Genomic DNA, 14,081 nt, shown 5'->3' with positions numbered 1-14,081 from the left:
GTCCTTCAAAGCAATTTTTGTTCGTCAGTCAATTTGTGCGAAACAAACCGTCACACACCTTTCGTAAGCCCAAATTTCGCTCAAAATGCGATAAATCGCTWTTTTGGAGGTGTTCAATTCCATTTCCATGAATTTCAATGAGGATTTCATCTAATTTTTGATAAATTCACGCAAAATTCCGATGAAATTTTCGGTGATCACGGATTTTGATTGGCCCACATGTTGTCATTTATGTCCTCAGGACCATTTTGAAAACGTTAAAATCACTTTGCACTCCGCTATGGGATAGGGAATCATCGCCATAAATTTGTTTCATCCAGTGAAACGTTTCGGTAAAAGTTTTACGAATTTTACAACAAAATTTAATGTTGTCTCTTTGTTCGAAGCTCATTTTCACACCGATAACACACACATACTGACACTTAAAATGCAATAACTAACAACAATCTTACTGGACAATCGATAAAGATAGCAGATTCTAACGCAGCAGTCAACATATGGATGGCGCCCCCAGGGGTTTTAGGTTCAAAAAGTCCTGTTTATACCTTTTCCGGAATAAAACGTGGTCAAGCTCTTGGTTCAACACCCGTCCGCAGTGCGACTCCACACAGAACTAAATTTTCAATTATACTTGCTTTWAAATTTAAACTATAGCCACCAAAAATTTCCACAGAGTACCAAAACCGATGAGCAGATTGGAGCGAACTCCAAGCGCCAATTGCTTCTGTGATACCAGATTTATGTATCCGGTGAACCYTTGTCGCCTTTCCTACTACTAGTAGAACACCCTTCGAACTCAAGGACTGATGACATTTGTCCCTTAAACTTCAAACGTCTTTTCATTAGAWGGAATCTCTTTCAAAATCTGTAACATCACTTCAAGYTGAGTATTACAGCACTATACTMTCTKACAAGACTRTGCTGATAYTTCAAGGYAAGCWAAATRACAGACATAGTGCATATTGGATTTTAGTYGCCTCGTAYGACAGACATACCTTACCGCGGTCAAATTCTACACCCTGTCTGCTGTGGGAAAGGTTTCCGATAGTCTTCNTTACCGCGGTCAAATTCTACACCCTGTCTGCTGTGGGAAAGGTTTCCGATAGTCTTCGTAATTCTAAAGAACCCAGCTTAATATCCGCCCAAAATGACCTACTTTTCCTGAATTATTAGAAAAGTTTTCTGCCGGCAAATACTTGTAATTATTCTGTTTTACAAATGATTACTTGATTCAAGCACACGTTATTTGACTGCACATCAGATTATTGACTTTATAGTGAACATTGTCATGTCCTATCGAACATTTATTAAGACAGTTATTGAGCATTTATTACGATAATCACATGGAACAACTACTGTTCTGCAAGATACGCTTATATTTTTTTCTTCTGCAGGTGTTATGACAAAAAAATATAAAGCACAGATTTGGCAAAAAATGTTATGAAAAAATAGGGTATATTCTAGACAATAAGACATCAACCGGATGAAACTCACAATCGGTTTATGGGGCTTTTTCTGGATCAGATTGGATAGGTAATAAACGCATTTTTCAAAACTCTAAAAACATTGTTCAGTTATATGCTCTATTATATTAGGTTGTCAAAAAAGTCTTGCGGTATTTTCGCTAGTTGGCGCTGAGAGCGCGTATTTCTAGTTTTATTCGTCGCATCGGGTCATGCTATACCTTTTTAGAAATCTCATTTCACGCGCTAACACGTGTTTGATTGATTGTCGTTTCTTTTAAGTCATTCGTGAGTTATAGCGTCGCAAACATGGAGCAAAATAAAGAGAAAATACGGCATATACAGTACTACTACGATAAAGGCAAAAATGCATGTCAAGCCGCCAATAAAATTTGTGCAGTTTATGGACCCGATACAGTTTCCATTTCCACCGGTGGTGGTCGAAGAAGCGCCACGCTCCGGAAGGCCTGTCGTCGAAAATAGCGTTAAAATCGCTGAATTGGTCGAAAGAGAGCGGCATAGTAGCAGCCGTAGCTGCCGTAGCATCGGTCRAGAGCTGGGCATGAGCCATCAAAAAAAATTTTATGAACAATTGAAAATTGAAAAAATTCAATTGCCTTCAGTTTTTTTTATTCAATTTTATGGTTGAAGTCCCTTTACCCAATGTAAAGAATTTTTATATATTTTATATTTCGGGATTTGCCAACCCTAGTGTTGCACTAAGGCGACGCACAACTTTATCTTTATTGCTTTATGGAAATGTTTTTTAGTATACTCATACATACTCAGAATAAGATTGCGATGTGTGTTGTGTTCAAAATATTCATCTGTACCCAAAAATATTGCAAACATTTCGCGCAATTATTTTTTACAACTTTCGACGTGGATTATCTCTGCAAAAATGTATCGATGCACTTAATTAAAGTTTTCGGGCGAACTTTCCATTAAGGACCAGTGTTTATCGATGGTATGGTAAATTCCATCCAGATTGTAGATCAACACAAGACGAATTTGGTCAGGTCGTCCAAAAAAAGTAGTTGTTAAAGAAACAATAGATGCTTTGTATAAACTAATATTGCAAGATCGTAATGTGACCCATGGTGAGATTGAGACAACTACAGCCATTAGAGGGACCAGCATACACTCAATTCTTTGAACATTTAATTGTTGAATTTTTTTTTTAACGTTAGATCTCACACAATATGTCGATCTCTAAAAAAAAGACTCCTGTCGATTGCTCGAGAGAAATGTAAAAAGAAATACGAAAACCGTGCTTTGACCTTGTGACAATTAGTGAATAGTAGATTTATACATATGAGCTCGAAAGTAAGCAGCTCTCGACTGTATGGGTGTTCCTAAATGAGCCAAATGCGACAAAAGTTCTTCGCATCGAAGCACTGCAAAAGAAATCCTTGCATCTAGAAAACCTTTTCTTTCACCACGACAATGCGAATTTTGAAAAATAACCGAGCGGTTTTCGATTATTAACAGTAGGTGATCCTAGTAGAAGTACTTTTTCCAATAGCCTTTTTTTACAGATCACACATTAGTCGTGTCAAGGTGCTAAATTGGMAGTGTAGAGCAAGAACTAAATCCGTTCGACGTTTSCAAGYGATATCGCTTCGCTCTATGGGCTCTTGTAAACAACATCCAACGTTTTTCATCGATGAGACCCATTTCTGGCTCAATGGGTATGTTAACAAGCAAAATGGCCACATTTGGAACGAAGAGCAACTTAAAGAAATTCTAATGCTGCCTTTTCATTAAAAAAATTCAACGGTTTATTGTAGTTTGTGGGCCGATGGAATCAGTGGTCCATATTTCTTCAAACATGACACATCGCGCCATGATAACCGACTATTTACGAAGGAAAGTGAAGATCGTGAAGACGGCGCCATTTCGCACATGTCGTATCAATCAATGGATTTATAGAGAAAACACTTTGGTGAGCARATARTTTCATGTTTTAGCTCGTGATCGTGTGATATCACTTCGTTAGACTTTTTTCTGTAGGTCGAAAATCTAAGCGGACAATGCCGCTTCGATTCAGTTTTTGGAGCAAAACATCACCAAATACCGGAACGAATCATCGAAGATTAAATTCAGCAGATGAACTATCTGCGACGTAGCCTCGGTAAACATTTGAAAGAGATAATCTTCAAAAAAAAACAAAAAATGCGAAAGACTGTCAATTCGAGTCATAATAAACTTATAATAATTAAACTTGAAATTTCTGTGYTTTTTTCTTTAAAAAAGTACGTTATCTCGGAATGGATCACCCTTCTTTTTATTTTTGTACTCAAATCTCGTAGTATAAAGGGCAATCCTTAAAACTTGAAAAGCGTTTTTTTCGAAACAATATTTTATTTTCACTTACGAACAAATTTTTCTTTTCTATTACTTGAGTTGCTACAGCAAGAAGCTCTGCTGTCAAMGCAGAATCATCTTCCGATAGAATGTCGGTAATGACGCGATAAWGGTTGAGTTTTGAATACTTCTTTTGAAACTTTGACAAAATCTTCATAAATATGAATCTTTGGAATAATAAAATGTTTGAATGAATTATTTTTGTTTTATATAAAAAAAATAAATAAAACAAATAATATATTGCTGAAAAACTAATGTAACCCCTTAAGACCAAATAAATATGTGAAAAAATTTTGCAAAAAAATTGGAGTAGTTTGCACTCTGGAGTTATCCTCCAAAAGCTTTTTATTTTTGGTTTTWATTTTTTTAAACGAAGACCGTGCTGACGTTGCGCTCAATTAATATGGTAAATTGATTTGCAGTTTTCGGTTCTCCAAGTCTATAGTACTTAACATTTATGGCAGCAAAAATCAGCAAGCCATACATTGTTTTCATGACCGAACTGTTTTAAAAAATTAATCGGAATCGTGAGATATGACTCTGATACTCACGTAATCATTCGCCTATGTTAGTAAACCAGTTGCGACTGACTATTTTGAAAATCGCCATTCGGCACGTTAGCCGATACAAGTTTGGCTAGACTGAGAAAGTGGTCAATGAACGTGCAGAGACTGCTAGAAGTTCAATAAACCAACCRATTGGACGGTCTATAGTTCAAACGAATTTCAAGCATTTTATTGAAACCTATTTGCAGAATTATAACATATATTATATATAGCCAAACTTAAGGACATTATAATTATAAATCAACACACATAGCCGATCAATTAACCGAATTAATTAAGCATATTGCCATGAATTCCTATCAACAGTAATCAGGGTATTATAAAAATATAAATTCAGGCGATACATAATTCACGTATTATTTCATATTTCCAAAATCATATAAATATATACTACGTGAACAAAATCAATTATAAGCGTGACCGGCCATAAAAACTAGTTTATAAACTCAATACGTGACGATTAACTGAAGGAAAAAGATTAGATATTCTAAATTACTGCCATAATACGAGCAAACGAAAGCTTTTGCGCTAATTGATAAGAAATCCAGAAATACATATACATATACATAGGTATGTGCGTTAAGAAACTCCCAGTAAGATTGAATGAACCGCTAATTTTTGTCCATAGATTACTTAATATTCGCAACTTATCAGCATTTATGATCCGATATGCAGTAACACTATTTATGCGGTTAGGTACACTGGGTTTGTGGCTCAATGACAAAGAGAGAAAAAGATACACTTATTTTTGTATGGGTACAAAACTTTTTACTCTGAAGAAGCTCTAGGCAAGACAAATATAGGGAGAATGATGGATAATATACAAGTATACTCGTCCATTTACGATATGCTAACAAAAACTGTTTTTATTTTTAGTTTTTTATAAACAAACACACTTATTACTTTATCCTACTAAGAAGGATTCCGCTGACCATGGCGCAGGGTTCGGGCTGTAACACTTATTCGAAAAGCGCATTAAAGGTTTTTCAAATAGTTATCGGCACTCGGAGCATTACTGTCACGATAAAGCTCCGACATCAGCCATTCAAATTGATATCCATATTGCTCGGATAACACCCCTAACGCAAAATATACATGGGACGACTCTTCTTCTTCTTTAGTGGCGTAGACACGAGGTTATAGCCGAGTTTACAACAGCGTTCCAGTCGTTCTTCATTTCCACTGTTTCGCGCCAATTGGRGATACCAAGTGTAGCCAGGTCCTTCCCCACCTGGTCTTTTCAACGGAGTAGAGATCTTTCGCTTCCTCTGCTTCCCCGGCGATTACTGCGTCGAATACTTTCAGAGCTGGAGTGTTTTCATCCATTCGAACGAAATGACCTAACCAGCCACTGCCTTTTATTTCGCTGAACTATGTCAATGTCGTCGTATATCTCGTACAGCTTATCATTCCACCGACTGCAGTAATCGCCTTTGTCAATGCGTAAAGAACCATAAATTTCCCGTGGAATTTTTCTCTCGAAAACTCATAACGTCGACTCATGATATGTTGTCTCCCTGTCTCTTATACACATCTAGATGTGTATAAGAGACAGAGATTTTACTTCTCAATTGCCGACTCAGTCGGATGTAGCACCTGTTGGGTGGGAGTTATTCTCCGTTGGATTTAGAGTCTGGTATTGATACCGGTTGGATCTAGATAGGGGTCTTCAAAGTAATGACTGTGAGCCAAGTCACGAGTGCGATGACTGTTTGTTTGTAGATAGGAGATATCTCGCCTTGTCCTCGTTCACAACCAAACACATACCTTTCACTTCCTTACCCAGTCTGAAGAAAGCAGAGCTAACGGCGCGGTTGTTAATGCCAACGATATCATCATCATCGGCGTACGCCAGAAGCGTGTACACTCTTATAAAAGATATACCTTCTCTATTTCTGTCTGCAGACATATCACACGATAGGTATCGAACGGCTCGAAGATTTTCCTCCCGATCCTGATGAAGCTTTTAGTAATTAAAACTAAAAAAAATATCTCCAGCGCATAACGGAGACTACTTTTTAAGGGACTTTTCTACTCTACCTAATTAATTTTAGCGAAATACCCTTGTTTTACTTAAAGAAATTATTACAAAATTGTATACAAAGTATTTACACCCTTCTTCATCTAACTAGTTCTGGTAGTGTTTGTACTACCTTATATTGATTGCTCYAATAAAAATGTAAAAATTATCTAACCTACCAAAACCGGCCACTAAAATGCAATAAAGATAGCAAATATAASTTCTAGGTCAAACTTCGAATGAATTCCATCCCAATAAAAACAAATGCATGCTAATCCATCATATAAAGAATGTAGTCCAATATTACTGATAAGTAATCATATTTTTTGTCGATGCACCGTATCCGTTCCGACATAAAACCTTTAAATAACCCCTTTCTAATTGTAAAACTAGTAGTTTGTTTCTTGAACTACGGCCGATTGGTTCACGAAAATATGCGYAATAAACTGAAAGTAAACGTCGTCCTTTTGGCTACGCTGGCCATTATAGTTTCGGGCTTGACAATAACCGAAGCGACAATCGGATTTCTGCCACCGGAGATCCCAGCAGAGTCCAGTTCGCGTTTCGCGGAACCGGATGCAGGAATCGTTTTAAATCCGCGCGCCGATATTAACTATCGTTTACCAAACAATACCGAACCCATACACTATGATATCGAACTGACGACGAATGTGCATAATGGCACAAGAAATTTCGCAGGCAAAGTACAAATTTTGTTGAACGTTGTCGAGGACACAAGAACTATTGTAGTGCACGCGCGTGAGATGGAAGACATCCAAGCCAGCATAARCAACGGAAGTGAATATGCATTGGTACCCACCTACGAACTAGAAAGGGAATTTCTCTCATTAACGCCCCAACTTGCCAACGTCAATTTGAACAGGGGCACCAACTGGACTTTGACTATCACATATAGAGGTCAACTACATACTGCATACAGCGGCTTTCACATAATACCCTACACCGATGCTGAGAATAAAGTACAGTAAGTATTGTCAAAAATTCTTGTGATGCATCAAAGTGCCAGAGTGAATATGCATTTGCAACATTTACAGTTATATGGCCACTACACAATTTGAATCGACAAATGCGCGACATGCTTTTCCATGTTACGACGAACCGGCCAAACGTGCAACGTTTACGATTACCATCAGACATGATGCTTCCTACAATGCCATATCCAATATGCCGAAAAACGAAACAGCAAGCTCGTAAGAAACCGTAAAACATTTATGCATTTTAAAACTGAAAACAAAAAACTCTTTATTTACAGCACCGGTGTGACCGTATTTGACAAAACGAGTGTGACCGTACCCACATATTTGATTGCTTTCCACATCTCAGATTATGCGTATACCGAGAGTTCATTGTTCGGGTTGCCGCATCGCCTTTACTCTAAACCATCGGAAGTGGGAAATCACCAATTCGGTCTTGTATCGGGCATGTTGGTCCTACAAGGTTTGGCTAATTTATACAATGTGTCCTTCGTAATGCCACGATTGGCGCAGGTTGCAATACCCTCCAAGGGTGGTGCTATGGAAAATTGGGGTTTGGTAACATATGGTGAAACGGTTTTGCTATACAACAAAACGACTGGAACCACAGCTTCTCAATTTTCTATTGCCAATATTATAGCGCATGAGCTTACACATCAATGGTTCGGTAATCATGTAGCGGTCAGATGGTGGACATATTTGTGGTTAAAAGAAGGCTTTGCTACACTTTACTCATACGAAGTGTTGGATGAGGTGGGTCTCTGAAGGGTTTATTAAACAAAAATCCTTCAAGGACCTAATAACGTGATAATCTTGTYCTCTGTTTTACTTTAGGTTTTCCCCGAATGGGATGTTTATCAAAGGATGCACGTAGGGGATTACCAATCAGCACTAATTTCTGATGGCCAGGGAATTGTAGTGCCATTGACGCATTATGCACAAACTCCGACYGAGATATCGGCACGTTACGGCACTTCATCATATGCCAAGCCCTCAAGTGTGCTGTTCATGTGGCAACACGCTTTGGGTGATAAGGTCTTCCGCAGCGGTTTAAACAAATATCTGATCAAAAAGTACGTTCTCATTGCGTTAGAAGCTCTAGAAACTTTCAAACGCCRTGATATCACGCTACTAATACATATTTATATTATAAATCACGCATTTCTCTTATTGCTCTCATTTACTTTGTATCTTCTTTCCCAAACAGCGCCTTYAGCTCCGCCGAGGAATGGGATCTATTTGATGCACTACAAAGCGCAGTTAATGAGCAACAATTGTCCATTCCAGCCAGCATACGGGTTATGTTCCCGACGTGGTCACAACAAAGCGGTTACCCGCTACTCACAGTGACGCGCAATTATAACACAAATACTTTCACCGTCACACAAACCTTCTACAATGACAATAAAACCCTGACATCGGACAAAACCTTCTATGTGCCCTTCAACTACGTGTCACGCTCGAAATTCGATTTCCGTGATACCACCGCCTCCCACTATCTACTCAATGTCAAGGAAATTAATATWACAGATACCGCTGTGGGCGCCGATGACTGGCTGATATTAAACAAACAATCCACCGGTTATTATCGCATTAACTATGATACACGCAATTGGCAGCTTATTGCTGATGGCTTRGTGGAACGTCCAACAATTGTGCATCCCCGTAATCGCGCACAACTATTGTACGACGCGTACAGGTTCGTTACCTACGACCGTTTGGAACATGCCATTCTTTTGCGTTTGCTCGCTTACTTGCCCGGTGAGGATCAGTATGCACCTTGGTACATCGCCAGTTCCATCATAACCAACTACTATGGATATCTCAATGGACATGCGGATTATGAACAATTTAAATTATTCGTTCAATCTTTGGTTAGCAATGCCTACGAATTATTGCAGGTGAATGATGTGCCCGGCGAGCAGTTTTTGCGTAAATACACACGTAATTTAGTTGTTAATCTTGCCTGYACATTTGGTCTTGAGAATTGTCTCGTCGATAGCAATAACAAATTGAAGACGGTCATTAATGGCGGTAGTCCCATCGAACCTAATACCAGATCGCAGGCTTACTGCAATGGTCTTCGTCATGCCAGCGATACCGATTATAATTATTTCTACAATGATTTGCTTAAATCAACCGACACGACTTACAAGTCCCTTCTACTTAGCGGCCTAGGTTGTTCTCAGAAAACCACGCAATTGGAGAAATTTATAAAGAGTTCTATTGATACGTCTAACTCATTGACCACTGCGCAACGTACAACAATTTTGAGTGCGGTTTACTCGCGTGGCCCTACCGGTTTATTACTTAGCATTGATTTTCTCAGCAACAACTGGGAAGCATACGCTAGCCTTTCGACCAGCACAGGCGCTACTAATCCATTGAGTCGTGATATCGTGAGCATGTCGAACTATGTTAATAATAGAGATCAAGAGACGAAGGTAAGTGATATCGAATGAATAATGCGTAGACACAAACAGCAAATTAATTTACAACGATTTCATTGTAGCTTTTGGCTCTTGTCACTAAAGTGAAGAGTAGCAACAAAGTGGCAGCAAATCTGGAAAACACTGTGAAAGCAAACATGAAAGTGAACTTTGATTGGTTGGATAAAAATAGTGCACAGGTCTTATCCTTCGTGAAAACTTATCGCAATAGCAGTGCAACATTCAGCGCATCTCTCTTGTCGGTGTTCATGGCGCTGGTTGTGGCGCTGGCCCGCTTTTGGTAAATAACAGAATATAGTAAAAGCGTACTCAGGCAATATTTAATAGACATAAGTAGAATACTGTGAAATAATATGTAGATGGAAATTTAAACGAAAAAAATGCATAAAACTGTTTAAAAAATTTAGCACTTCATTGATCACAACTAATTTTTTTTAAGGAATTAAAGTTAAAGTACACCCGAAAAAATGTACAGAATTTTTACTCGTATTGAGCTAAGATGGTTCAGTAATAACGGGATTTTCAATAGAGACGCTACAAAAGTATATCGATAGAAACAGCAACCGACGACACATTTTGTTCCGCTCTTTTGACATTTCTCTTCAGTWAGCTTTGTCATTTCATCATAGATAACTTGATTAGMATCTSTTTTCTTGCTCTCTCACTTGTCAGCTGGCAGGGCACCCTGATCTGTTTTCTGAGCTAGCAACAAAACACAATCAGGGTGCCTTCAACCAGCAGTTAGTGGAAAAGGCGGGATGCCAGAAGAGCAGCGCTATAATTACTTGACGAAATTAGTGTAAAAGGAAATTTCATTGAACTGTGAGAACATATTTTGGCAAAATATATGTTTATGTAAATTAATTAATGATTTTGCATTTTAGCATTTATATATGTATGCATTTTCAAAGTGTTTACTTTAGTGTTTTGTATAATTTATTAAATACCCAAGCTAATATTTTTCAGCAGTGGCATCCTTGGCAAATGTTATAAAAAATGCGAGTTTTGACAGCTCTCTCTCCAACCAAAGAGTCTCGTATCAAGTTATCTATGATTTCATCATGGAAAGATATACGATCCAACAAAGATCCAACGAAATGTTCCCGTGCCAGTAAGACAAAGAAGTGCCCGTAGTATCGAGAATATTACTGCCGCTAGAGCATCAATTCATCAGTCTCTAATCTAAGTGACACCGTTGTAGCGAATTTCGCAAAAAGATCTTTGGAAGATCCGAAACCCTTAGGGTTTACAAAGTAATCAAATGTGGAAACCAGGTATCCTTAGATTACTGGACTGGTGCTGTGGTTAAAACTAGCGTCGCCTTCGAAAGCATCAAATTTCATATGAGTTTTCGAAGTGTTCCTAGAAGATTTATTAAAAACTAGACATAGTTTTTCACATGTTTCGAAATTTTGGTTGGAACTCCCTTCTATATTCTGGTTTGCATCTTCTCATAATACAATTCATTGCTGCAAATATCTTCGATTGCTGTAGTTTGACCATAATATCCAGTCAATCCTTTTACTACTCTAAACACATTGCCGTCCGATTTCTTATGAAATCGTTTCGCCTTTGAGATATAAACACAGTATTATCATCCCAATAAGATTTTAGACAAAGTACCTATAAGACGGTTTATCGTACGTATGGACGAAAATACTCCAGAAAGTATTCGACGCAGTACCTGCCGGGAGAAGCAGAGTAAGAAGAAGAATTGGCGCCACGTTGCGAAAAGAAGATATAACTCGGCTATAACCGTGTAAGCAGTATCTACGCCAGTAAAGAATAAGTACACTAGGCGAAACGCCAAAGCGAGATTAAACTTTTTCTAACTGTTGTTAATTAGTATGCCAAATATGAGCGCGATTTGTCAACTAAGTAGTTTGCTTACAGCAGCTGCTTAAGTCGRCACACCTCAGAAGTGCGTTGCGATGTTTACAATGGATGAAAATATCGAACAAAGTATTTGTCTCAAATTTTGTATTTCTAACCGAAATGCGGAGTTGTTGCGAATGTTGGAAAAGTTAAACGGTGACGCAGTTTTGCTAAAACATAAGCCCGGGAGCGGTACAAAGCCTCCCAAAACGGTCGAGAGGTCGCTGAAGACATGTATCGTTCTGGACGACCTTGGACCTCTTGAACTGACTGATGAAAATATTAAAAAAGTGAAGGATATAGTGCTTGAAAATCGTCATTCAAGCGTTAGAGAAATGACACGAGAGSACGACATATCTCTTGAGTCCGTTGGAATGATTTTAGTGGATATTTTGGGTATGAAACACGTTTTTGCTCGACTGGAAGAAAAAAAACTAGCCGAAACCAAAAAAACGAAGCCGTCTCATCACCATCGATTTTTATCAAATATTTAGCAAAAACGYAATTAATACCATCGATAGAKCATCGTATTCACCAGATTTTACTTCGTGTGATTTGTTCTTGTTCYCAAACTGAAATTACCTCCCAGTGGAACCAGTTTCCGGTCGATCGCAGAGATAAAACAAAATTCGCTGAAGGYCAATACAAAATGTTTCGAGGACTGGAAAAATATTTGGTATAACTGTATTACATCTGTTGGGGATTACTTTAAAGGCGACAAAATTAATATTGATGAATAATTAAATATTCTGTATTTTAATTACAATTTCCGGGTATTGTTTTGTATTATATTGAAATCAATTGTTTTCGTTGTCCACTTAAGTGACTCAATATATATAAAACCGTTTTAATGGCTTTATGGCGTTCGTAAGATACGATAAGATAACTCGATTGATTTATTCCCCTTTAACCCACTAAATCAAATTTACGTAACTTGGCTTAGTTGCGCATACGTGACGTAATGTATAATGCTCTAAAATATTAATTTTTATGGTGTCGTGCAAATATGCCATTCTGTCAAAATTCAATTTTGTTTCAACTCAATAATAATTTCTTCACCTTCAAGTTGTTTGTATCACCTARATCTAATCGAGATAGTTATTATTGATAGAGAGTTACATTTACATAAATGTACAAGTGTATGTAGTATATTCAAAATTATGTATGAGTTCAAATCCGAGTAACTGTCTCGCAGATGATAATCACGACCACTTTTCATAAAACTTTTGTCTAGAAATCTACTAAAACTGCGACAACTCAGCGAATAAATATTTCGCAGAGATTATATTTCACACTAGCAATGACGCTCAGTTTTAAGTGAAATCTGATGTTATACTCTACCAATGTTAATACTATTTGGATCGTATCCCAATTTTAAATTCCATTTTCTTTTAATTTATAATATTACGAAAATGCACGTTCTGTAAAAAGTGTGTTTCGCGCGCTTTTCTCAACTTATGGTCAACATAATTGGCCTACTATTCGCAACATCATCACCTACCTTGAGACCTAGTATTCATTACTGGCTAATATTCGACCGAATAGACCACGTCCAGCATGCGGTGAAGAAATTAAAGCAGCCGTAGCTGAGAGTGTACATGGAGACTGCCATTCGTAGCAAWTCGAGCTGACGTATGGAACGACTTAACGCATTCGTCGAGATCTTAAGTTGAAAAGTACAAAATACAGCTGAAGCTGCTTTGAAAAGTTCCAAGAAGATCCAACATTTTCGCGCCAAATTTTGTTCAGCGATAAGACCTAATTCTTGGATTGGACTTCGAAGTGAAATGATGAAGCCATGTTTCATCCATTTCCACATTCGAAGCAAAAACTCGGGTTTATTATTGGTTTTGCTCAAAAATGATCTTGCGCGGCACCCACTTCGTACAAARCCTTCTGATACTCAAACATTCGTGAATGATATTATATATACGCTTAGTTGATATCTCTWAAGTGCCTTCTATATCGAACAACTGCTTTATAATTAAGAAAAGAAAACAAAATAAAAGATGCCCATTTATTTGATGCATTGATTGATGTTTTTCTTATAGAATCAACCATAAGTTCAGAACTATACATAGTCAGTAATTTAGTTGCTTCAAACTGTGTAGACCGAATAGATTTTTAAGGTATATTTGTTATACTATATATACATTATATTATACTTTTATATCGAGATATGGAACTGACCTTAAAATGGCATAATTTGGGAACAGTGCCAACAGAGCATTACATTGCAGATTCTTCACAATAGAACATGTATGYAAATACGTTTCGTTGTTCTTATTTACAAAAAGTTCTTAAACTTAAGCACATGCTTGTATATAGCACTATATATTAGGGTG

The 14,081-nt window shown here is 37.6% G+C and overlaps 1 protein-coding gene across 1 annotated transcript; it reads left to right on the top strand.

Moving 5' to 3' along the window:
• The first annotated feature begins 6,824 nt into the window (after window positions 1-6,824).
• On the top strand, window positions 6,825-10,275 carry LOC108975579 (aminopeptidase N-like). The gene is made up of 6 exons (XM_018944147.1): window positions 6,825-7,401; window positions 7,472-7,627; window positions 7,690-8,164; window positions 8,246-8,484; window positions 8,619-9,855; window positions 9,924-10,275. The coding sequence occupies exons 1-6, from the start codon at window positions 6,851-6,853 to the stop codon at window positions 10,143-10,145; spliced, it is 2,880 nt and encodes a 959-aa protein (XP_018799692.1). The 5' UTR covers window positions 6,825-6,850; the 3' UTR covers window positions 10,146-10,275.
• The last annotated feature ends 3,806 nt before the right edge of the window (window positions 10,276-14,081 follow it).

The sequence above is a fragment of the Bactrocera latifrons genome, unplaced genomic scaffold, assembly GCF_001853355.1.
Source record: "Bactrocera latifrons isolate USDA-ARS-PBARC rearing strain unplaced genomic scaffold, ASM185335v1 scaffold_67, whole genome shotgun sequence".
NCBI classification, from domain to species: Eukaryota; Metazoa; Arthropoda; class Insecta; order Diptera; family Tephritidae; genus Bactrocera; species Bactrocera latifrons.
Note: the sequence above shows the minus strand (reverse complement) of the source record. Positions and strands in the feature narration are given on the sequence as shown.